We start from the raw sequence: 27,090 nt of genomic DNA, 5'->3' as shown, positions 1-27,090 counted from the left end.
ATCTTTTCGATCTTACATTTTTGCACATATAAAGAGAAATAAACAGTCAATTTACATAAAAATTTAATCATAAATTCGGAATGATAAAAACATGGACACATAAAACTTTTGGAACTAGGGGTCGACTTTCATTTTTTAAAATATTTAAGGAACTAAAATTAGTTGAATTGCTTGAAATTTAATATCTGAGTTTTGGTTGTTGCGGAAACTAACTATTGAACTTTTGAGGGAATTCAAATGGCACAAAGATAAACTCTAGTAAGAGTCAAATTTATATTTTATTGTTAACTAAAAACGTACTAACTTCCTTAAAATTGGAAACAAGTGTTTTAAAGATAATATCATAATCTTCATTAAACTAAACAATACACATTGGGGTCGGTCATGTGCTGAACACATCAGATTTTTTTTTTTAAATATAGAAATAGAATTTTGTGGACAAAATTTTTTTATAAATATTGTAGTTGATTTTTCCTAACAGGTTATGGTATTAAATAAAATTGTATAGAGATCATTTATAAATAAAATTCGAAATTCACCATAAAATTAGTTCAATAATAAAAAAGAGTATTTAAAAAAGTTCTTGATTAACATAAAAACATGCCTACACAAAATTATATTCTAATTATGTAATATGGCATATCTATGCGTATCTACATAATTATATAGATAATTTGAGCTTGTTTGAATTGCTTATATTTTGTGTGTTTGTGTGAGTTTTACATTATTGTGTGGTTTCTTTTATTTTATTTTATTTTTTTCTCTGTGTTTTAAAGGTAATTCAATTAGAATTAAATTTCCCTAATTGACTTCGCGCTAAATTATGTTTAGGGTAAAATAAAAAATTATGAAAAAAATGGCTTCTATAATATATACATAAATAAAAATTAGAGAATGAAAAGGTTTATATAACTTCCCTGTAGAGTTTGGAACACCATCAACAGTGAATTTATGGTATTTCATTGTTTTGATTTTTATAATTAGGTGGGTAAATATTGTAGCATAAACAACATCCCAAGAATTAAGGAGTGTTTCAATTATGTCTTAATAATTTCTAATAAAAGTTTTAGAAAATATTTTATATTAAATAGAGAAGTATAAAATGTAGAATAGCAGAGGTAACGAGTTACTCAACTTCTCTTAAATTATATTTAAAAGTTAAAGTTTTTTAAATAAATTTAAAAGGATTTGTTTTGTTAAATTAAGATATCATTTTGATATTTTAAGAAACTATGATTTCAATTAAGAATATTTAGAAAAATTTTGATAACTTATTGGCCGTATTCATATCATAATTGGAAAATGGTTTTATTTAGAAAAATATTTTTTTTAAATATTTTTTACTACTTGCGTTTTATATCTGTTTTGAAGTTAGAGTTTTAAATTAAATTTTACTTAGAAAGCCAGCAATTATTAGGAAAAATATAGGAATAAAATAGAAATCCAAAATTTACTTACATCAACATTAATTCCTGAAACTGGGAAAACAAGTGTTGGCGGTGTTTCCTTTGGTACATAACGATAAAATTCTTCTGATTCGAAATACCAGCGTACAGAATATAAAGCAGCCTATAAGTAAAAAAAATTTAAATTTAATAATTTCTTCATAATTAAAATATTTGGAGCCTTTTACCTGTTCTAAATCATATTGACATGATAATGTTGCAGCATTTCCCATAATCACTGCTTCTGGTACAAATATTTTTAAGTCTTTCAGACATAATGCTGTGTGGAAAAGTAATGGAAGGAAAAATAATTTAAGCATTAGTAAATAACATTTATTTAAAAAATAATTAAATAAAATAATTTATTGAATGTTTATTGAATGAAAAATAAAACCCTATATATTTTTTTAAAATTCTATCACAAATTAATTTTCTGAAATATTTTTTTTTTATTCAAAATAATTGAAATAAGATATTCTAGATTAAATAAAAAAATATTGGGAGAAATATGAACACAGAGCGCCATTATGTTTACTAGCCACTTTTAATAGTCACATGGATGGTGATAACGATAGCATTGAAAATTCACAAATGATATTAAAAAAGTGAATAATCTCTTCGAAGGTGATTTTTTGGTAATAAGTATTTAATAGTTTTATAGTAAAAATAAAATACCAGGGTCGTACTGAATAAATAACGCCAATAAAAATAAATGTTAGTAATCGAAATTAGGTAATAATTACTTTTCTTTAAAATTCGATTACGTCATTAGTTGTGTCATAGTTTTAATCAGGCTTACCATTAGAATAAATTATTATAAATTAATACGAGAGCACATTTTATATAAAATACCTAGTGTTATATTATAAGGAACTATGTCAGACATGCAAAAAAATTAATTTTTGGTTTTTCAATTAAATTCCAATTTTCCGTTGCGCATTATTGCACATTTCTTGTCTTCAAGTAATATAATGCAAAATAATGAAGTTGAGGCGTTTTTTTTATATAGTATAAAAATATATTTATTAAACAACTGATGGTAGCTACAAATTAATATTGATTTAGTTTAAGTCAGATATAAAGTGGATGGACAATTTGCAAAACCAAATAACTGCGATGGAATTCCAAAACTAATCACAATTTTACAAACATTTGTATTCCTCAAGACTTTGTAATTTTTAGTCTTATTAATAATTTGTCAAATATTTAGAAATTGCAAACGTACTATATATTGTATTATATTTAATACAAATCTTATTAGTGTAGACATTTATTTTTCGTTTGTACAGTATAGAGCTGTTTTTTTGCGTTTCTTTTTAGAACTTAATAACCAACTTAAAGTTAAGTTGTTTTTATTAAAATACGAATGGTGTAATAACCCCGAAAAGTAAAATCGTACATAGGTACAAGCAAAAAGAAAGAATTTTCATAAAAAATTATTTATTTGCATTAATTTCGTCTTGAATAACTAAAAATACTAAAACATTTATATTAAAAAATAGGATTTATGCGTCTTTACATTATATCACATGATCTTATATCTATAGTTTAAAAATTCTTAAAGGAACTATTATAGTGCAATAATTGCTTTGTTATGTTACACACTATTTAACTTGTTTTCTTAGGAGCAACTTCGAAGAAGTTTATCACATTTTGCTTTTTTTTTTGTTGTTCTTCTTCTGCTATAATATTCTCTATAAAATGGACTTATGTATATGAAACTTTAAATCTATTTTTTCGTTTCAAAGTTTTGTTATGAACATGAGCCACTAGCGGCGATGGTTAACTTTTTTACAACAATTTTTAATTTTCTTTTTATGTTTTATTGTTGTAATTTTATAATTTTTATGAAAACTTTTTACATCATTACTATACTATTGTAATGAAAAATATATTATTTTCCACCAAGTGTACACTAAAAGAAAGAGAGTATATATTTTGTGGTGAGGTCTTCAAAATAATCGTTGAAAGAATAAAAATATTCTTTTCAACACTTAAAATAATGTTAAAACTAGGTCATTTACTTTTAGTCTTAAGTTTTTTGAAAGTTTAAGTAAACCTCTCGGAACATCTAAAAAAAAGATGAGGAAAGAAGCAAGAAAATTTTAAAATATAAGATGAAAATTAAAAGGAATTCTTGCGCTAGCTAAACAAGCAAAATAAAATTTCGTTTTATTACATGATATTATGCTACTCTGCTCAAAAATGTATTAAAAAAGTTAAAATGCAAATTAAATGTTGATGTACAAGAAATTTCTCTTATCAAATTGTTCTCAAAAGAAAAGTTCGTAAAGTTCAAAAACATTTCTATAACAGAACCCATGTCCATATAGAATTATACGGACTTGTGTATAACAAAATTTGAAAGCAACATAATAATCAAATAATTTTGAAAATAATAATATATTTTATTAAAAAAAGCGGTAGGTCACCTTTATATAAAAATTATCAGAAATTTGAGAAAAATTTTGAAGAAAAATAATTAGAAAAAATAGAACAAAAGAAATGAAAAAAAAAATGATAAAAATTATTGAAATTAAAACGTTGATATTAAAGAACACAGGTATAAAAGCAAATGCAAAAATCCAATTTGGTATCAGTCAACATGAGAGCGATCACAGTTGCAGTACTTCTTGGATTGGCACTTTGTGCTACGGCTTACGTTACACCAGGCGATAAAGTTAAAATTGCCGACCATGATTTTCTAGTCAAACAAAAAGTAATTTTTGAAATCTTGCGTTATGTCGATCAATACGATTATAATTCACAATATTACAAAGATGCTATGGCTTACAAAATAGAAGATCATTATGACAAGTACACAAATGTTGACGCTGTCAAGGAATTCGTTAAATATTACAAATATGGATTAATGGAAAAAGATGAAATTTTCTCCATCATGTATGATGAACATCGTGACTGGGCTGTATCTCTATTCCATGTTTTCTATTATGCAAAAGATTGGGAAACTTTCTACAATACAATGGTATGGGCTAAATATCATATTAATCAAGGTCTTTTCGTATATTCATTAAGCGTTGCTGTTTTGCATCGTGATGATATGCATGGTATGGAATTACCTGCACCTTATGAAATTTATCCATACTATTTCTTCAATTCTGAAGTAATTGAGAAAGCTCGCACATACAGATTAAATAATTTCTATGGACTTAAACAAGTTGAAAATAAATATGAAGTTATTATTCCAATGAATTATACTGGCAGATATATGTACTACAGTGACGAACAAAGTGTTTCATATTTCACTGAAGATATTGGTTTAAATACATACTATTATTATTTCCATACCGATTATCCATTCTGGATGGAAGGTGAAGAATTTGGTTTAAACAAAGATCGTCGTGGTGAATTATACTTGTTCGAACATCAACAAATATTAGCCCGTTATTATATGGAACGTATTTCAAATCACTTAGGACGTATCCCAGAATTCTCATGGTATTTACCTGTTAAAACTGGATATTATTCTAATTTACGTTATTATAATGGACTTTTCTTCCCAACTCGTGAAGATAACTTCAACTTCTACATGCCATACAATTATTATGATATCATGAAAGTTCAAGACATCGAACGCCGTATTCGTGATGCCATCGATTACGGTTACATCTACCTTCCAAGTGGAGAAAAGATTGATCTTAGCAAACCAGAATCCATTGAATATCTTGGAAATATTATGCAAGGAAATCCAGATTTTGAACATTGGGAATTCCATCGTTATTTGACAGTTTTCGCTAGATTGATTCTTGGTAGCACATGGGAGGGTAAACATAATGTTAAATATGTACCAAGCGTATTAGAACAATTCGAAACATCTATGCGTGATCCTCTCTTCTATATGTTGTACAAACGTTTAATCAATTACTATTGGCAATTCAAAGATCATCTTCCATATTATACACGTGAAGAACTTTACTATGAAGGTGTTAAAATTGAATCAGTTGAAATCGATAAACTTGTTACATACTTCGACAAATTCGATTCAGATATCTCAAGCGTTGCTAAATTTGGTTATACTACCGGTGAAGACATTACACATGATGACTTCGTAATTTATGCTCGCCAATGGCGTTTGAATCATCTTCCATTCACAGTTAAAATGAACGTTGATTCCAAAGTAAGTGGTAAAGCTGTTGTACGCATGTATTTAGGACCAAAATACAATGAAATGGGACACACTTTTGATATGGATGAAATGCGCGAAAACTTCTGGTTTATGGAAAGCTTTACTTATGATTTGGTTCCTGGAAAGAACAGTATTGTTCGTCATTCACAAGATTTCACTTATTTCGTTAAAGACCGTACCACATCATATGAATTGTATCAATGGGTTATGAGAGCTTACGATGGTAAAGATAAATTCCCATTAGATATGACTGAAGCACACTGCGGTTTCCCACAACGTTTAATGTTACCTAAAGGTTGGAAGAGTGGTATGCCAGTACAGTTCTATTTCATCATCTCACCATATCATGCTCCAGAACATGAACAATACTCAACATTCGACGAATATATTACATGTGGTGTTGGATCAGGATCAAGATACCTTGATACCCTTCCATTAGGATATCCATTCGATCGTCCAATTGAAGAAACCGAATGGTATACACCTAACATGTACTATTATGATACTTTCATCTTCCACAAAAAAGAAGTTGACCCAGAATATTATAATTATTACAAAAGCCTTTAATTTAAATTTTAATTAACTATCAAATAAAATTGGCTGTAATGTTGCAATTTCAAATAAATTGCACTGATCAATAATATCGATCATATAAAAGAGAACAATTATTTATTAATTTAATAAAAAGCAATGAAATATAAATTGAATTATTATTTGATTTCATCTCTTAATTTTCATATTTTTTAATTTCTTAAATATATTTTTTCACACATCTAAATGTTGTTAAAAGAACAAAACTTAGAGATTTTCACTCATGGAACATATGCAATACTTAGTTAACAGGTTTGCTTCATTGAAAGAATATTTGAGGCCAACTTTTTGGTGTTAAGACATTTAAAGAATTTCTTCAGTATAAATTCTACTTCAGCTAATTTCTCAATCCATTCCTTATTCATATCACGCGAAGACCTGATTATTCAAAATTGAATAACTGAACTTAATGCAAATAAGTTGAAAGTTTAAAATATTGAGTAAATTAACGATTCCCTATATTATAATTCACAAAGAAAAAACTGAAAACCGCAAGAAATATTTAAAAAAAAATAATTCATTTAAATATAATAAATTTTTAAAGTTGAAAAAGTTGATTAAGCCTCAATTATTGTGTAATATTTTCATTGCAAATTGAAATGTTCAGTATTTTTAAGCTGTACTGTTCGTTCACAGCCACCAATCAAAGCTGTGTAACATTCAAATGTTGCTTATATATTTTATATGCATTCAAATGCAAAATTATTCATGACGATATCTAAAATGCAATTATTATATTGCCTTAGAAGGTTAAAACAAGTAAAAACGTTTCAGTCGGTATAAACCGACCGAATTATGCACCTTTGCAATATGAGTTTAAAATTTGTTTTTTAAATATCTAGAATTAGATCTCATTGTTATATAACCAGTATTCGATCTTGATAAACCACTTTATAGAAACTGCATGGATATATGTCTGACCTATAATTGGACACACAACTGGAAAATTTCATGAATCTAACTCTTATTATTTTTTTAAATATTTTAACTGACAAATGTTTAATACCATCTCAAAATTTTTTCAAAGCATTTTGTAACTTCGTTCCCCAAGATCAGATATTGTTAATTAAAAATATTCTGTCAAAAATATTTTTATTAACATTTTTCTTTATTAAATTTTTTCTAAAAGAATTTCAGGGAAATTTAGAGTAAGTGATGTCTACTGCATGAATTGAAAAATAAAAAAAAAATTTTTTTTTTTTTAATTTTTTATCAATTTTTATTAAAGTTATACATATGTACATTTAAGAATTACTTTTTTCTCCTGAGTTCCTCTTAAATCATCTTAGAATATAAATGAGTCTAAGTGTATATTATGTGTAAGGCAAGTGCATATATTAGGTAGGAATTTTAAAACCACGATAAATTTTAATTCATTTTAATGGCTGCCCTTAAATCATTTAAAATATAAAAATTTTTCAAAAAAAAATATATATATATATAGAGTGGGTGCATCTACTACACCTAAAGGACGACAATATAAAAAGATTATCAGCGTTTTAAATTTAAACTAATGTTATAAATTTACTCAATCCATTAAATTTTTTTTCTAACGCAAAAATAAAAGTATAAAAAATTACTTGTACGTGTTTTTGAGCAAAATGAGAAGAAGTTACCTTCAAAGAGATCATTCACTTTTTCATTATCGCCTGTGATTTAATATTATCACTAAGATTATTATTTTAAATACGAATATTAATTTCAATTAGAAAAATAAAATGAAAAAATACAAACCACAAGTAATACAAACAAATTTATAAAAAGAATAAATGAAAAATTCGAGTTATAATAGCATCTATTAAACAAAAAAAGAAAAAAAAAAGAACTGTAAAAGAGAAACCACAAAATTTACATTTTTAAATTGATAATAATTTTATTTCCACAATCTAAGTACTTATCTCAATTAGCCTAAATGAATCCGCCATCCTATTAACTTAAAATTTAAGAAGAAAACAACAAGTGAAAACAAAACTACAACCTCAAAGACTTATTCAAACAAATGAACGCACACAAATATACATATACTATATTGACTTACATACACACGCACATGCATGAAGACGTTATACATTACAGTTTATATGCAAGTTATACACCCTCATATATGTATATTTGCACATACTGTTTGTTCTCTATGTATATCATTGTAAATATGTTAATTTTATACTCTGATGTATATTTTACAAACGCTACTGCTATGTATGAATGTTTAATAACGGTGAAAGTTGCTAAGTTAAAATAAATCTTTTTAAATTATTCAAAACATTTTTTCTTTATTTAATTTTACTTGTTTTATTTTGTTTTTTTTTTTTTTGAATTTATTCGGTATTCTTCATCTTATTTTCTTATCATTTTCACGCTTTTTAGTTGTTCATTTATTATTATATAATACATACATATATATATATATTATTAGTAAAGACATGTATAAGAAGTCAAAAAATGATAAATCTAACACTTCTTTTTCAAAATTTTCGGAAAACAAAATATTCATTTAAAAATAAATTGGTACTTCCTTAACAAGAAATTTCTCCTGATAAACTTAGTTTCTATCAATTTGATACAAAAAAATTCTCTATCCTAAAAACAAGTTTCAAGGCCAAATACTCTAGAAATCCAGAGCACTCCTTAGGACTGAGAAACTAGACATTCATATTTTTTCTATATCTTTTTCTTTAATTTCATGTATGAAAATAAAATAGATTAACGGAAAATATCTTCAGTCTTCTGTGGGATTTTCGCTAGATTAAAACACGAGGTCGGCCATGCTTTATTTTAAATAGTAAATAAGTACCTCATTCCTTCAAAAATTATAAAACATTCGAGTATTTTTTTTGGTTAGTGGCTTTAAGTTCTAAAAGAGGCATGTCATACTCCGTATGTTAAAATAAATTTTTTGATTTAATGTTACTTCGCGACAGCTATCAGACGTCTGCCTTGCCTTGTTATCTAAATTCTTAGTTTAGGTTCACCCAAGGATCTTTTCTTTTTTTGACAGCAAAAAATTCCATTTCATATTGATATTTTCAAATGTAATTTTACCGAATATTCACTGTATAATTTTTTTTATTTGCATACTCGTTTTTGTGGTTTATATAATAACTTTCTTAAATGTTTTATAAAAATCAGAATGTGTTAGCTATCGTTATATGTATAGATGTGCATACGTATGTCATAAACTCCAAAAAGAACAGAAACAAAGCGAACAAAAATACTATAACTGTAAATTTATTTATACGTGTACGTACTTACGAAAAATATATAATATATACAAACACATATTATATAGGCTAAATAAAGGTGCAAAATTTTACCTTCCTTTAAAATTACCATCATTAATTTAAATTTTCGTAATAAATCAAATCTTAGATGCATTCTTAAGAATAATAATTTTTTTTCGCAACTGTTTTATAGGTATTCCAAGAATATTACAACAATAGGTAAGGACTAAAGAAAAATTTAAAGCAAAGAAAAATATCAAAATGAAAAACAAAAGAAAAGAAAAATGAAGAAAGAAAAACTGGAAAGTAAATGCTGTTTCACGTAAGGGTGTTGATAAACCAAAATATAAAACAAGAAGACAAAAACAGAGTGTTAAAAATAAAAGTATTTCAAGTATAATAATCATTAAAAGCCAGGTGCAAGGAATATAAAATTTATATGCGGGCGGCTATTACAGACACCAAATGTTTACGTACGTTTACATGCCGAGAAACAAAGTTAATCGTGTTTGAAAACAATAAGAACAGTCACAAGACTAAAAAAGTTTCAAATTACATATTTAAAAATTAAAAATAGAAAAAATTTCTTTAGGAGAGCAAAAACTTGGTGGTGCAATACAATAAATTAATTTTTTCCAATTTTTGTAACATCTTGAAAGAGCTACATCCAAGCGATCGAAACTCATTTCCGTTTGAATAAATCCAATAATTTTACTTAAATATTGAATAATTTTTTAGTCAATTTTATTATATATGTCTGTCAATTTTATTATATATAAAGCCGTTTAGTTTTTGTTGATGCCATATACATACATGCCTATATATTTATAAGGCTACCAAACTCAGATCGCTCCCATAATTCTAATTGGAAGTCACTGAATTACGGAGAAAAATTTTTAATTTAAAATTTTAAGAAGAACTTGAAGGCAACTTCAATGATTACCGACCACATTGTATACAACAAGGGAGGTGAAGCATTCCACCAAATTTTACATGTCTAGTTTTCGATCGAAATGCACTTCTCCTTGGTACGGAGCCGTAAATAATATATTTTTAGAGTAATTTTTGTCGGTCTGTCTGTATACCTGTCTTTTTGCCTGTTATTCTCATCCTCAATTATTATAAATAATCATTTTTCTTGCAATTATGGCTCTCTATTACATGCGTAGGTCGAGCAATAAACTCCGATTAAAAAGTAATATAAAAAATATTTTGTCACTATTGCTGTATTTATGGGCTTCTAAGAAAAAATCTTGATTACTAAGGATTACTTACCGTTAAGACAAATGTCAGAAATCACAATCCATGTTAAAGCCAACAAGTTAAACCATTCGTAAAAGAATTTTCTTTTTCTGGTCATGGTTGTCGGAATAGCTGAAAATTAAAAATGAAAATATGTTAGATTTGTTATTTTATTTAGTGAGTATTGGAATGCTTTTATACAAAATTTTTGTGTTTTAAAAATAAACGACCCATATAAATTGAAGAGGTGAATTATTTAATTTAATGTCAAAAGTTATTTGATTTCGAGGTAATTTTCTTGAATCAAATCCGTGTTGCAAAATATACATTGAGAATATTCAATTTTTGACTGAATACAATTAAGATTATTAATCAAATATCGACATTATTGTTAAAATTGTTGGTCGGTAAATTCAATAAATTTAAATTACATTATTTTTCATCAATTGATTCTCAGTTCAAGTTTTTAAGAATTATTAATTTTTTAGTAAAATTTATTTACAATTTAGAACAAATGAGTAATAATTATTTTTACTAATTCCCATTAATTTAAGAAGTTACCGGTAAAACTATAAATTTTGATGCAAAATTCAAAAAAAATTTGTTTTATAAATTTTATTACTTATATATGTAGAATTGATTAATAAGAATAATATTGTTAAAATTTTTTTTTATTTCGAAATAAGAATCTCCGTTTTGACAACAAATCGTATAATTATCTAGTTTGATAATGTCAATTTAAGTACGTAGCTAAATATTAAAAAATCACAACGACAGAAAATGTAGTAAGTGTATGTGACCAGTTTATAGCAAAAACTGATAAGAAATTATTAAACTTAAGGCTTACTGATTTTCACATACATCTGCCAAATGTAATAAAAATATTGATAACATACTAAGTATGTTGTGCAATAAAATTTATTTTGAATAAAAATTAAAAATATAAAACTTACGTTAGACGCGCAACAATCTTGAAAGACTTGTGTGAATAATATAAAAGTTAATAATAATTTAATTAAAATATTCTCGAGGCAAAACATAACGCCCTGATATATAAATTACTAATAAATTATTAAATAAATTTTATTAGTTATATTGCTTCAAGATTTAGATTCCGTTAGAATTCTATTTTAAAATGATTTCTGATCAGCAACCAAACCTTTAATATTTATTAAGTTATTTGTAGATTTAGTAAAAATTTTAAAAGTAAATTTTGACAACAGGCTTTGTAAGTAAATCAGAAGCAGCAATACTGTCTTTTTACTTTGTGCAAGCATTTTTTTGAAAATTTAATCCTCTGAATGAAGACTCTTTTAAGAACTGGATATATTAGAGTTTGAAATATAATTTAGAAAAAATACCGTGCAGTGTGGTTCATATATTGATCTCATTAGAATTTTTTACTTTTCTATTGCACATTTTAAACAATTTACTGCATCTCGGAAATTATTACAAAAGCAAAAAAACATTTTTAGGAGCATTGAAATTAAAATTAGAAAATAAAATTTAAGACAAAATAAAAAAAATGTAAAAAGGAGAAAACATACTTCGTATTATTTTTCATTTATATATTTGTGTGTTTCATTTTTTCATATGTAAAATTTTCTCCCAGTTTTTGATTTTTTTTTTTATTACGTTAGAGTATGATGCTTATTTTTATTTATACTAACCAGAAGGTCATACCAATATTATTTTTCTTCCCATATATTATTACCGACCTTATTGCATACAATAAGGGAAGTTACGTGATGGTATCAAGTTTTGTATATCGAATTTTTAATACAAATGCAATTCTCTATGGTGCGAAAACATATATAAAATATATTAAGAAAGTTATCTGCCTGTTAATCTGCCATTTCGTTTCTGTATCTAAAGTTTGGATGAATGAATTTTCACGAAAATTTATATCTATGTTTACTTACGGGATAACACAGTTTTATCAGCTTTCGAGATTTGTCATCCTTCAAGAACTTGACTTTTATTATGGTCCGATTTCATTATTTTGATTATTTTTGAGGAAAAAATTAAAAGATTTTCTTAAATTTCATATGTAAACTCTATGTGACAATGTACAACAAGTCACCTAACTTCAATGACGATGTCAGTCTAGATTAAATGGAGTTTTCTCTAGAAGCCGCTTTCACATTTTTTACATTTTAGGAATTAAGTAATGGCATTTATTGAAATTTTAAGGAAATTGTATTCAAGGAAATGAACCTCTTGTAAAAAAATAATTTCCTCTCCTTATGACGTTTATAAGACATTCATAGCTTTCATAGCATTTTCAATCTTCTTATGTGTTGACCGCATCAAATTTTTTTCTTATGATGCTTTAATAGAAATTAGACAGAAAGTATTAATTTGTGTATCGCATATGTAGAGCCAAGTAAACGAACGAACGTCATCAACACTGTGAAAATAATTTTTATATAAGTTTTTTTTTTATACATTTTATTTTTGTGTACTTTACTATTTGTTTGTTTGTCTATTTGCTTTCATATTGTATATGCATAATATTATTATATAAGAAAAAATACAAAATAATATTTTTCGCTATTTTAAACCCATCTATGTTTTAACAATTATTAATTCGCTATGCCGTTGTGCTACCATAAAACCATGCCACAATTGTTCCTGAATTTTTTCTTATTTTTTTTGAATTTTTACTTAATTTTCTACTGCGCTGCATATAAAATAGAACCCTACATAATATTCAATGTGTAAGTGTGTATGTTTGTTGTCTTTATTTTGCAATTTTCATTTTCAGTTTTAATTTTTTTTTTGTTCATTTTTTAGATTTGTTTTTAGAGGTAGAATACAAAAAAAAATAAGAGAAAAAAATAGAAATAAGTAAAATAATAATAAAAAAAAAACAAATTAAAAAAAAGGAAAAATTTATCTTTCCCAATTGGCCTATAAATAATTTTCCAGTCTTGTTGAAAATTCGTTTTGTTGACATTTGTTATTACCATTCGTTAACAGAATTTGAAAAACATGAACATTTTTATTTTTTTTTATTTTTCTTATCCTTATTTTCTTTCTTTTTTTTTAAATAAATAAATAAAGGTTATGGTGGAAATTGGTTATGATGGTAAAAATATCCTATTTCCATATTAAAAAAAAAAAAAAACAAATGCTACATTTTTTAAAAAATATTTATTTTTTTTTGTTTTTAATTTTTAAAAATTGGTTCCATTTTTACTAAGGATTTTTATAATAGGAATGCGACTAATAAAAAAAATTAAGGTTAGAATATTTTCTGCCGCATTTCTTTTCATTTTAAAAATGAAAATAAAGCATGAGCATGGATTGGTAACCCACATTTTCATTCGCATTTCAAAATTTGCAATTCATTACAGACGTCATTTTTAGAAGAAATACATGTATTTTACTTGCATCATAATAAAAACACAAATGAAGTTGCTCACTCACATTATCAGTAAGGTAGCGAATTTCCTTAACTTTCTTGTAATTTTTAAAAAAAAATTCCTGCTAAATTAATTTTTTTCAATTATAATTATTCTATTGTTACAATTATTAAGTTACATTGCATAAGTTTATAATAGCATGAGTGTTTAAGTAATTTTAAAAACGTTTTAATAACACCATGCGACTAATAAGAAGTCGTAAATCAAAAAATTCTAGAAATATCATGTCAAAATAATGTTTATTTTAGAGAAATTAATTCGAAATTCTGACATTTTTTATCAGTCTACAAATACCTTAGCATAAAACTCAGTGTCGTTTTCAATTCATAACAATTTACTTCAAAAATATTTTTATAATAAAGGTTTCCAATTCTTTAATTTTAAAACCACATTACTTATAGAATAAAATTTAAAATAAAAATTTTCAATTTCCTTTCGATCTTATAGAAATCTAGATCTTATTCTTATCAGATGAAATAAGATATGAAACATTCTGTGTGAGAAATTATTGTCTATTATTATAATTAAAAATGAATTTAGTGTTCTGATTGAAGAGGAATTCCTGAATGAAAACTCTTAGCGGCGGGCTATAAAAAAGTGAGATCATTCAAAGGATGTGGTTCGCCTTATACAAGCAAATTCTTTTTATAGCTGTTTCTATAAAATTTATGCAGTCGAAACTATTGTTCAGTGTCATATATTCAAATATGAAAAACAGATGAATTTTGATCTCTGTTTCTGAATTCCGCGGATTTTTTGATAATTCTGATAAGATATAGAAGTTACTTTTGATAAAACTCTCTTGATATAATTAAACATATTCGAATTTATACAATAATTCTTCAATTATTAACTCTATCAAGTGTTACTTTCCTTGTTTCAATCAAGTGAAATAGAAAAGAAAAAATTAATTACAGGCAAAATGCATTGTGTTATTGTTCATTCAGGCAAAATATAATTTATTATCCTCGTAATTGTGTTATTTTCTTTACAAAATGAAAAGAAAAACGTATTTTGAAACTGATTAGTCAAATTGTTGAACCATATACGAGTATATAGCTACATGAACTTTATCTTTTACAAAATTATTCAGTTTTTAGATTTTCACGATTATGCGTTACATCGCAATTCTTTGATCTCAGAATATAGTATTTTGTTATTTTAAATTTCATATAGTCATTTTATTTTACAACGTTCTATAACATTTGAACTTTAATACTCTCTAAAATTGAATTCTATCTGTGATTATTTTTTTTAAATCCATAGAATTTTTTTGTAAAATGTATTCTTTGTTCTGTTCTGATATGTCTGCTTATAATAATAATGTACTGTAATTTTTCCTCTCCATTAATATTTCAATTTTCATATATTGATTTTTTGTTATCGATAATGTGAAAAAGACAAACAAAAAAAAAAAAATTTAAATGATTCTCATTTTACATAAAACCATTTTGGAAATTTTTATATTCATAGATAATATGCGTTAGCGCAAAAGAATTTCTGTATTCGTTCTCAAACTTTAATTTACTTTTTAAGTTTATCGTATAAGGCTTTATTAATATTTGATTATGATTTTCTGGTGTGAGCATTAAAAAAAATTTACAATATTAGTAGTGTTGGTATAATGTGATGAAAATATTTAAAATTCTATTTTTATATTATTATACCCTGCACTTCGTGAAGGGTATATTAACTTTGGTATGGAGTTTGTAACTACTTGAAGGAGTCACCTGCGGTATGGACATATATATATATTCTTGTTCAGCGTAAAATTCTGCGTTGATTTAGACATGTCCGTCCGTCCGTCCGTCCGTCCGATCGCACGATAACTCAAAAACGAATAATGCAATCGACACCAAACTTTCACAAGTTGCTTCTTTTGTGCCAAGGACGAACCCTATTGTTATTGGACCAATTCGGACAACGGGTTCGGGTAGCTGCCATACAACTCAAAGAGTTTATTTTAATTATTTCAAAAACTAATAAAGGTACAAATATAAAATTTTGTATACATGTGTCCAATTATATTCTACATATGCTCTAAAAATTCTAATGAGATAGCTGCACCGGTTCGGGTGGCTGCCATACAACTCCAAAAGCAAATTTTTTATAATCGGCAAAATAATAAAGTCAGATTCATGAAACTTGGCAGTCGTGTGTCCAATTATAGGTCAAAGATATTTCTGAAGTTTTGGTGAAATTGCTTGACAGGTTCGAGTGGCTCCCATACAAGTCCAAAAGCTTATTTTAAATATTTGGAAAAATAACGAAGTTAGATTCATGAAACTTGGCAGTTGTGTGTCCAATTATAGATCAGATATACCTGTGCAGTTTTAGTGGAATTGCTTGACAGGTTCGGGTACCTGCCATACAACTCCAAAAGCTAATTTTAAATATTTGGAAAAATAATAAAGTCAAATTCATGAAACTTGGCAGTTGTGTGTCCAATTCTAGATCAGATATATTTGCGAAGTTTTAGTGGAATTGCTTGGCAGGTTCGGGTACCTGCCATACAACTCCAAAAGCTAATTTTAAATATTTGGAAAAATAATAAAGCCAGATTCATAAAACTTGGCAGTTGTGTGTCCAATTATAGGTCAAAGATATTTCTGAAGTTTTGGTGAAATTGCTTGACAGGTTCGAGTGGCTCCCATACAAGTCCAAAAGCTTATTTTAAATATTTGGAAAACTAATAAAGTTAGATTCATAAAACTTGGCAGTTGTGTGTCCAATTATAGATCAGATATATTAGCGAAGTTTTAGTGGAATTGCTTGGCAGGGTACCTGTCATACAACTCCAAAAGCTAATTTTAAATATTTGGAAAAAAAATAAAGTCAGATTCATGAAACTTGGTAGTTGTGTGTTCAGTTATAGGTCAGACATATCCGTGAAGTTTCTATAGAATGGTTTCACAGGTTTGGGTAATTGCTATACAACAATGAAAGGTGCAGGGTATAATTCAATCGGTTCAAACCAACTGAAACGTTTTTACTTGTTTTGTTCTCAAACAGATGGAATTTAATTTGGAATAAACTTCAAATAATTTTACTTAATTTTTTAGCAATTTTGCTAAAATTCATAAATTCTTATGGTTATTGTTTTCTTACATACAAATAAAATATGTAATATTGCTAAAGTATTTTTACTCCAATTTACTATAAAAATTGAGATAGCCATTCCTTTCGAAAATTTTTTCACGTTTGCACTTCACAATGGATCTATAAAGCCCTTTGAGAACAGTTAATTTTTAGAACTTTGTGAAAATATTTTAAAAACAATCTCCTAAAGTTATGCAAATTTATATATGTAAATTCGACGGTAAAACTTAAAATGTGAAATTTTCTAATGCAAAACAAACTTATTTCATTACTCTTATCAAAAATTCTTTAATTCAATTCAGAATTATTATTATAACGTATTTTGATTTATGACCAAAAACTACTTGGACCTTTCGTTTACGATTCATTTAAAATTTAATAATGAAAACTTGAGTTCTTAAAGAATATCAATAAAATTAAAGTGTTTTATTGAAAACTCCATACAACACTCAAAAAAAAAATTGTAATAAATCTTTTTCTATATTTACTTTATAAATAATTTATGCAATTTAGTTTTCTTTTATATTATAAATTAATAAATTAATTTATAAAAGTTTTCTTTCAAAGTCCTTCCATTTTTCTTCAAATATTATGAAATATGAGCTAAAGAAAAGTTTTGTAATCGAAAAGGACAAAGTTTATATTCTCTCGTGAGTAAACTTTTCAATAATAATAAGAAAAAAAAAAACCACTAAATAATTTTAAATATTCCTTGCAACAACAAAAAAAAACGGAGAAAAATAAAAAGGACAAAAAATTAAGTTTTTAAAGTTCAAAAGTATTAGGTTCCCATTTTTTAAGAAAATAAAAAAAGGAAAAAATAATATTATATTTTCTTTATGGATTTTTCTTCTTGTGTTTTGATAGTAATGTCCATTTTCACATTTTCTTTTTACTGGGAAATTTTCAATTTCATTTTAAACGCAAAAGAAAAAAAAAAAAGTGAATTAATGCAGTTATCGGGACCTAAAACGCATCTGACAGAAGGCAGCAAGGACTAGCACATAATTAAATTTGGAATTTTAATTTTCGCATTTTTCTTATTTTGATTTCTTCTTTTTCTTCTCTTCTTTTTCTATTTCCTCTTCTTGTACACTATAAATGAGAGTGAACGACAATAAGAAAAAAAAAGAGAGAAAAAAGCTTGGAAAAAAAAAGTTGAAGATCTTTTCACCAAGTAAAAAATTTTACACTCAAATCATTTCCACTTGAGAAAACTTTAAGAAAAGATTATTTAAATCTAATATAAAATATGAAAGGAATAAATTTGAAATTATTTCCCTTTTTTGCATTTTTTTTTTTATATTTTAGAAGGAACGGACATTTAGTTTTTCTGAATATTAAATTTGCATCACAATATCATTTTCTTTTTCGGTAGAATTTCTAATATGTTTTAACATTTAATTAAAGTCAACCAACACTTTAACACTATATGCATATTATATTCAACGAAAATATACAAGATTAAATCAATTGATTCAAATTATGAGAATGAATTATAGTTGATATTGTTTATGACCTAGATTTTTTTTAAAAATGTAATTAATTTTCTTAAATAAAGGCGAGTTTATTTGAAATTTTTATAGGAAAATCAAAATTATCCGTAAGAAACCAAAAAAAAAATAAATTTTATTATCAGTGTTTCCATCCTCTCAACTAAAATCGCAAAAATTGTAGGCTTTGAATGAAAGTTGTAAGTTTCTATATAGGGAGATCAGTTGTGACCACTCAATTAAGCATTTCACTGGCTACATTTCTTTAAATATTAAAATTTCTTAGAAGTGCAATATTATTCCAATTTAATGGGATCCCTTATTTAAAAATAAATTGAAAATGCAAGTTAATTAAAATATTTATAGCATTTTATGCATAATATTTTCGTAAACGTTGATGAAGAACTCAACGTTTTGTTATGAAATCGCAATAATTGGAATTTATAAATATGCATAGGTTCAGTGCATTACTTTTTATTGAATTACTACTGCGATACTACTAAATGACGTAATACCTGCAATCAATTATATTACGTACAATATAGTATATATACAAAATATTTATAGTTTTTGAAAATTTCCCTGCAACATGCATAACTATTAGTTTTTATCTTTAATCAAGGTTAAACATTAATCATTTAACATCAATATTTATTTTAACTTTTTATTTTTTGCTTGAATATCTTTTTAAATTATTAAGTTATTTCAATGTTAACAAATATAATTGCTATTTATTTAACCACTTTAGTTATAATTATGCTGACATTTCCACAAAATAAAGTTTTCATTTCATTTTGTAAGAATCAAAATTAATACCTTAGAGAAATCAATTTTTAATTTGAAAGTATTCTTGAAGATATTAACAAGAATATGAATCGTAATATTTATAAAAGGTAAAAGATATACAAGATAATATTAATGTATATAGAGTTAAGGTGTTGTGTAAAACTAGAATAGTTGATAATAAATTTGTGAAAGCATTTCAATGGAATGCAAGATATTGCAAGTTTAATTTGGTACTCTATGAAAATCTAGTTAACTAGATTGCAAAGTACGTAATGTAATCAATTAAAATGTTTGAATATTTCCACAAAATTAATAAAAGTTTTCTATACACAAAATTCTTATTTTTGATAATTTTTTGAAAGTAGTCATTTCTAAATTACAAAGTTTAAGATTGTAGGGCTATACATTTATTCATTATTAGACTTAATAATTAATCAAAGAATTATCAATCACAGTTAAATATCAAAGAATGCTCATGATATTCAAATTCTGCTAACATGTTATAAGAAAGGAAAAATATTTAAGGCCAAGTATCTAGTTTTTTAGCAAAAACTTAAAACGAAAACCGCAAACCTAATAAGTGAATTTTGCTCTCTGATAGATTTTGATACAGACAATTAATATAATATTTTTATACTTTTTTTTCTTCTATCAATTATGTGTAAATTAATTTGACCGAGAACCGCAATGTTTTGTAAGATTATAATAATTTTAAATATTATAAAAATTCTTGGATGAGATTTCTTAGACCTTGAATATTTTAAGGAAGATATCAGTTCAGTATTTTTTGTTGTAAAGTTTCAGATCTTAATAATGGACACTTGTTAACCAAAAGTTTTAGTTTTAAAGTTTTAACCCGCAATATTATTTTTAAGTTCGCAACATATTTATAATATGTCTATTATAATGCAGCAGACAATTATAAATAAATAAATAAATGTGTTAAAAAAATTTATATTACAAAATATTATCTTTGTTTTCAGAATTGCAAAATTTTATCATTAATTATGAAGTAGTTTGAGGCTATTATCTTTAAAACCGTAAATGTTTATAAACATTTTAACATTTAGCTTGAAAAATTTCCTTGAAGCTTTTTATTTTACTTGTATTTTTATTTTATTTGTAGCGTTAATATTATTTACGGATTTGTGTTTGTATAAAAACCTTTTATATTACATAATATATAAATCTGCTTACTTACTTAAATTTAAGCATTGTGAAATATATTTATATAGTTGAATTTTATTTAAGAATATAGAAAATAATATTATGTAGTTATGTGTATATGTATATAAAGAAAATATTGTAGTCTATAATTTTATATAATTGTATGTAAGTCTTTCTATCCCATTTATATGTTAATAAACATGTGTTTATATACATATACAGTGTTACATTTTTTGAATAAATGTTGATTTTAATTTAATTAAGTTTTTGATTTGTTTCTATATCCATCCTCGTTTTTACTTTGTGTTTTTATCGTCCTTTTATAAAGGAAAAATAATTTTTTTTTTGTTTTTTATTTCTTAAGAAAGTAAAATGTAATCTTAAAATTATAGAAGTATAAAACTTGCAAATCTATACGAGAGGAGGAGATAGAGGCAGAGAAAGTTGGAGAGAAAGAGAGAGCAAAAAGAGACAGAGTAGGAAATTTAAAAATGACTATCTTTATTCTTTCGATTCAATCTTCGCGTTCATATAAATATAGTCATTGTTATCATCATCATTATCATAATTATCATCATCATCATCATCATCATCAGCATCAAGAACTTGATAAATACTTGTTAAATACGAAAATAAGAAAATTAAATCACAGTTTTCGTAAAGTAATGTATACATTCAAATAAAACACAAGTCAATATAATATAAATTTAGACTTACACATATACATATACATCATATGCTTCTTCATATTATAAAATAATATAGAGAAGTATTTCTTAGGGGAATGCTCATTACAAAACTGAATAAAAAAGTTTTTAAATTTACAATTAGTAAAATTTTGTGTTTTAGTATAAATTGCTTTTTTTTTTTCATTGTATATACATAGGGAATTGGAGATCTTTCATTAATTTGTAAATAAAAACCCGCCTTTTAAAGGATAATTTCTGTTGAAAGTTAAAAAAATATTTTTTTCGTGTTTTAATTTGATTTTAAGTTTTACAAAATTTATATCGCCTATTTTTTTCTTTTTTCACCAAAAAGTTGACCAAGGTTTTAATTATTTTATATTGTACAATTTATTATTATTATTATTATCGTTAGTATTACTGTTATTATAAATTTTATTATTTTATGAAGCTCATTGGATTTCTTTATTTTTTGTATTTTCGGAATTGCATAATTCGAGGGGCTTCACTATTTTTAGATGAATGTTAGAAGAACTAAAAAACCATAAATTTAATTTTATTAATCCTAATAATGATTGATTAGAAAGAGTCAGAGTTTAAGAGAGTTTAGCTCAAGTCGTAATAAGTAGCTAAACTTCAAAAGCTTTTACTCCATGAAATTTAGATCAGCAGAAAACTTATATTAAAAAGTTTTTTAATAATTATAATTACCAAGTTTTTCAACCTTTGAAAATTGAAATTGGATTGTAGTATGGATCATAGCAGGTCCTGTTACTTTATGAACTTTAAATTTTTCTTTACATAGCTATTTCTAATTTCTATATCGTTAATTTTTAAATTTTCATTTGAAATTAAATTGTTATTAATGATTCATTATAGTTATTGTATTCTTCTGATTATTTTTAATATTTTGATTACAAAAAACTGGGAAAATTTTATGGAATTTTTTCTCTCAAAATGAATTTTTTAGAAGTTTGATATAGCTACAGCTATGTAGCTAATTAATTATTATTCCTTAATAATTTTAATGATTTTAAAATTTTTTATTTTCACAGAATTTAATTGCCTTGAAAATTTTTGAACACTTTAAAGCATAATGCTAAAATCACAATGTAAAAAAATTTTCGATGAATATGCAATTTTTTTTTTCTTTGCTCTTTATTGTTTTTCTTTTCATTATTATTTTCAGTTTTCTTTTTTTTTCAATTTTATTGTATTTTCTAAATTTTTATTAATTTTCGCTCTTTTTAAATTTTATAAAAAAGCGGTTCACCGAAAAAATTTGCAATTCAAAGTTTCTTTTTAAAAAATAATTTGGTAATTCCACAAAAAGTTTTAACTTTCCTTATGGCAAAGTTTATTTTTCAGTAGAAATTATTATTATTATAATTTTTTTGTGTAATTTGTTAACATTCCTCTAATTATTTATGAAATATTTTTAGTTAAAGGAATATAATATCTATAACAAATTATCATATAAAATTTTACTGTATATAAATATTATGATTCTATGTATGTTATGGATATATTATGTATGTATGAACTTAACACTGAATATATTCATATTTTAAATAGATTTTTATTTTGTACTAATTTTAAGAAGTTTTTAACACTTTCAGCGAAAATTTTCAATAAAACTTTGATTGTTTTCATATTATTATCATTATTATTCTTATTATATATATTAGAATTCATGATATTATATGGAAAATTTTGTTGAAGGTTATGAATTTAAAATTTTCCTCAATTTCGTTTAAACATAACAAATATAACCAAAATAAAGTGTTTCATTTTCTTTTAAAAATTATGGTGTTGTTGATTTGTAAAAATTTTAAGCAACATTTTTAAAATATGAAACAAAATTTAACTAACTTTATGTAACTTAGTTTAATTTGCTTAAATAAATAAATTATTGTCATTAAAACTTTTTCTGATCCCCTTTAATTGTAAATGGTTTTTTTGTAAAGTTTATTTCTGTTTATTATGAACTAGTCGTGTGTGCTTGCATTGCAAGCCTTGCAAGTATTATGCGTGTAGTTTTGAAATTGTGTCCCATTCTGTGTATGAAATATTTTAAGTTTACTTATTTTTCTTAAAAAACACACCCGTAATATACATATAGATATGTTTTTTTTCCTAATATTTTATAAGATTAAACTTAAAATAAGAGAAGCTCTTAAAACTAATTACGAAAAAGTACATAATTAAGCAAATAATTAGTTTTTTGAGATCTAATATCTTTTGAGTAATTTATTTCAGAACCTCGCTGTGAGTTATGTCGCATAAAATTGTAAAATACGCAAAAAATAATTCGCTACTAAAATCCATGCACATACATATGTATTTTGATTTTATAATACAGGCGAATAAAACGCGTGAATGTGTAATCAGTTAATACTAATACTAACGTATAGCGTAATGCGCATGGCATACGATTTCTATGCAAAAGGTCTCAGGTTCGAACCCTATAAAATGCGATTTGTCAGATAAACTTCTTTTATTGAGAATTGTATTTTTTTTTTGATTTTATTTAAAATGAAATTAAAAAAACTTTACCATTACAAATCAATATCAGCGAGTTTCCGTTCTAAATATTTTTTTGAAAATACCTTATTTGTAAGAAATTTAATGCAATAGAATAACATTTTCTTATAAAATTTTGTCCTAAAATTTAATGTACACTTATGTTTTGCTTACTAATACATTTTGCAACAGATCGCGAATACATAACTAAATACGTACGTACTTATTACAAAACAATGTAGATTTTATTAAATCTTTACAATTTTCTTTAGAAAGTGTTCACTTTTTGTTATACACTTCCAAATATGAATTTTCATACTACATTTATATCACCAAAATTAATAAAAAATTTACCCCTACAAGATGTAGTACCATTTTGTAAGAAGAAGTCACAAAGCATCTTGGGAGGGGGTGAAGGGGGAGGGCAGATGGAATTAATGCTTTTTAGGAGGCAAAATTCTATCTAATGCCTTTTGTCCCATGTCTCTAGCCCTTCTAAAAGTTCCCGTACTTTTTGAAACCTGAGGAGTAGCTATATATATATATAATGTTAACGAAATATAAATAAAATATAGAATTATAAAGGCAACTTTAAGGTACTGCGTAGCCTGACGGGTAGCGTGGTAGTCTGATAACTAGAAGGTTATTGGATCGATACTTGCCTAGATATTGTTGCATTTTTCTTTATTTGCATTATTTTAAAAAATTTTTTTATTTTGTTTAAATTTTCTGTTTTATTTTTTTAATAGATAACAGATAAAAATTATTATAAAAGTTTAAAGAAATTTCCAAAAAAATATTGTTATAATAGTTTTATATTGTTATAATAGGAAAAATTCGCAAAAATTTAAAGTACATAAATAAGTATGTATATTTTTGTAAGCTTCCTAACTAATTTTTTTTAAGGTTTCTATATGAATTGAATAATATTCAAAACTGTGGTTTGAAACAAATATATGTATGTACATATGAATGTATTAGAATTTAGCATTTTACAGTTTTCCGCTTTTGAACAATAAAAATAAAATTTTCAGTACATACGTACATAAATTCTGTATGTATATTTTTTTAAAGCTTGCTGATGAAACATAGTATACAAAACAATAACAAATGAAGCATTAATATGCAGATACCACAAAACATCTGATGTCTTTGATAAAAGCTGATATTTATTTATGTTAAGATTATGTCGATTTTTCAAACCAAAAATATGTGAGATCGTTATACTTTCAAATATTATTTATTTCTCGGTTTGTGTTTCTAATAATAACGTAAAACGTATCATTTATTTGTTGGTTTGTGTTTCTACTTATAAAAAGTATAAAAGAAAAACGTGCTTTTGTTATACAAAAATTTTTTCAGAAAACTTTAAAATAGGGCTAATTCGGGTCAAAAAAGTTTCAATGTCAGATTTTTCTGTAACCCTAGAGGCAAAACCCTATCTAATGTTTTTTGTTCCGTACCCGTAGAAGTACCCGTACATTTTGACACCTGAGAAGTAGCTATATATAAATAATACGAATATTATTTTTTAAGTATATTTTAAGTATATTATGTATACTTAGTTTTACCTAAATTTTTGGAATTTAGCTTACAATTAATTTGGAAAAGTTAATTATTTGATTTATTTTGCTATTCTAATTAATTATTCAAAACTATGAATAAAATTGCATATATTTAGGGGTAAATATTTTACATTGAGAATCAATGGATTCTTTTCTAAAATTAAATTAACTAAATAAAATATAATTTAACCGATTATTTAGTATATTTTTGAAAATATTTGAAAAAGAGTATAATCTGCAATTATTTATTTACTATAAGCAAGGACATAGGAAATTAATTAAATAATTTTCAATTAATATTTTAAGTATAACTTTACAATAATATGTATTTACATAATTATTATTTTTCGTATACAAAACATATATAAATTTTGTAGGTGTATAATATATAAATGCAGAAATATGATACATAATTCTATACATATATAAAATTAGAATATTGTCCATTAATATATTGTCCAAGAAAGTTATTAATATAGACCTATGGGTATTTTTTTAAAATTAATATTACAATATCACATATTTTACATAATATACATTGAAAATATATATACATTAGCAGATATATTATATATTACTTCAATATTATTTTATAAAAAAATATCGAGTCGTTGAAAATGGAAATTACAATTTTCCACAGGAGATAAAAACAAATAAAATGTTTATCTTTAAATAACATCATTATATTAAAAAATATACAAAAAAGTGTTGCTGTATACATACCTAGAACTCAATAATTATAAATTTTTTATAACAATTTGATATAGATACTATAATATTACACTACATAGTTATAAAATAATATAATAATTATAAAATATAAGTCAAATAAATAGCATGGTATTATTGTATATAAATCTGTTTACATAATATTTCTATATTATTATATACGTAATATGTACATTTATATCGTAATTTATTATCTTAAATTTTACATTTTATTTTATGAAGTTAAATTGTTAATTATTTTCGGAATAATTATTTTCAAATTCAAACATATTTTTTTTAGCACGAAATAATTTAGAAAGTGCCGCTGGTGATTATAAAGCAAAACTTGTAAATTTGTCGTTTTTTTTCCACAAATTTTAATATAGCTGTCATAATATTATTGTATAAGTAGATATATATTTGTAAAAATTTCAATTATTTCTAATTAATTTTCGAAAGGATGTGTTTTTGTTGATATAATTTTATATTATAATATTTAAGTATCATAAATTAAAATTTTACATTACACGCTAAGTACGCACATATATGAAATATTGTAAAGAATTTAAATTAAATTCTAATTTATGTAAGTATATTATTTTCATAATAGTATGATTATAATAATATAATTTTTGAAGTTTTGGTCATTTTTTTGCATACGTACCACACTGACTTATTAAGTTAGCTACACAGAATTACTGTTTAAAGTAACATGATTATAATCGATGCAGTTATAAATCTAAAATTGTTCAACTTATTTTAAATTCAGTAAACAGTCATAGACCTTTATGTAAATATTAATGCAGAATATTGCTTCTTTGTGGAAAAAAATTTAAAATGTTAGTTAAAACAGAATGTTCGTAAATCAAATAAACGTTTTTGATTTTATAAAATTAATTGGGTTTTTACAAAATTTAAAACGCCGATTTACTTTTAATAATAAAATAGCTTCAATTAATGCATTTTTCAAAAATATAACAATAATAAGG

General features: G+C 24.7%; 2 protein-coding genes across 3 annotated transcripts in view; one reads left to right on the top strand and one right to left on the bottom strand.

Moving 5' to 3' along the window:
- Positions 1 to 27,090, bottom strand: part of LOC129606980 (uncharacterized) — a 124,104-nt gene that overhangs the window by 17,594 nt on the left and 79,420 nt on the right. Inside the window, exons 1-4 of one of the 2 annotated variants that reach the window (XM_055517647.1) lie at positions 11,269 to 11,289; positions 10,680 to 10,778; positions 1,634 to 1,725; positions 1,459 to 1,569 (exon numbers count right to left, since the gene is read on the bottom strand). In XM_055517647.1, coding sequence (XP_055373622.1) covers positions 1,459 to 1,569; positions 1,634 to 1,725; positions 10,680 to 10,764 — 288 coding nt within the window. In that variant the 5' untranslated portion in view covers positions 10,765 to 10,778; positions 11,269 to 11,289. Of the gene's footprint in view, positions 1 to 1,458; positions 1,570 to 1,633; positions 1,726 to 10,679; positions 10,779 to 11,268; positions 11,290 to 27,090 lie in introns of those variants that run through there. The other variant, XM_055517646.1, reaches the window with a different exon arrangement.
- Positions 4,051 to 6,244, top strand: LOC129606979 (hexamerin-1.1-like). The gene has a single exon (XM_055517645.1). The coding sequence runs from the start codon at positions 4,051 to 4,053 to the stop codon at positions 6,157 to 6,159; it is 2,109 nt and encodes a 702-aa protein (XP_055373620.1). The 3' UTR covers positions 6,160 to 6,244.

The sequence above is a fragment of the Condylostylus longicornis genome, unplaced genomic scaffold, assembly GCF_029603195.1.
Source record: "Condylostylus longicornis isolate FDR11 unplaced genomic scaffold, ASM2960319v2 ptg000023l, whole genome shotgun sequence".
In the NCBI taxonomy this organism is placed as follows: Eukaryota; Metazoa; Arthropoda; class Insecta; order Diptera; family Dolichopodidae; genus Condylostylus; species Condylostylus longicornis.
Note: the sequence above shows the minus strand (reverse complement) of the source record. Positions and strands in the feature narration are given on the sequence as shown.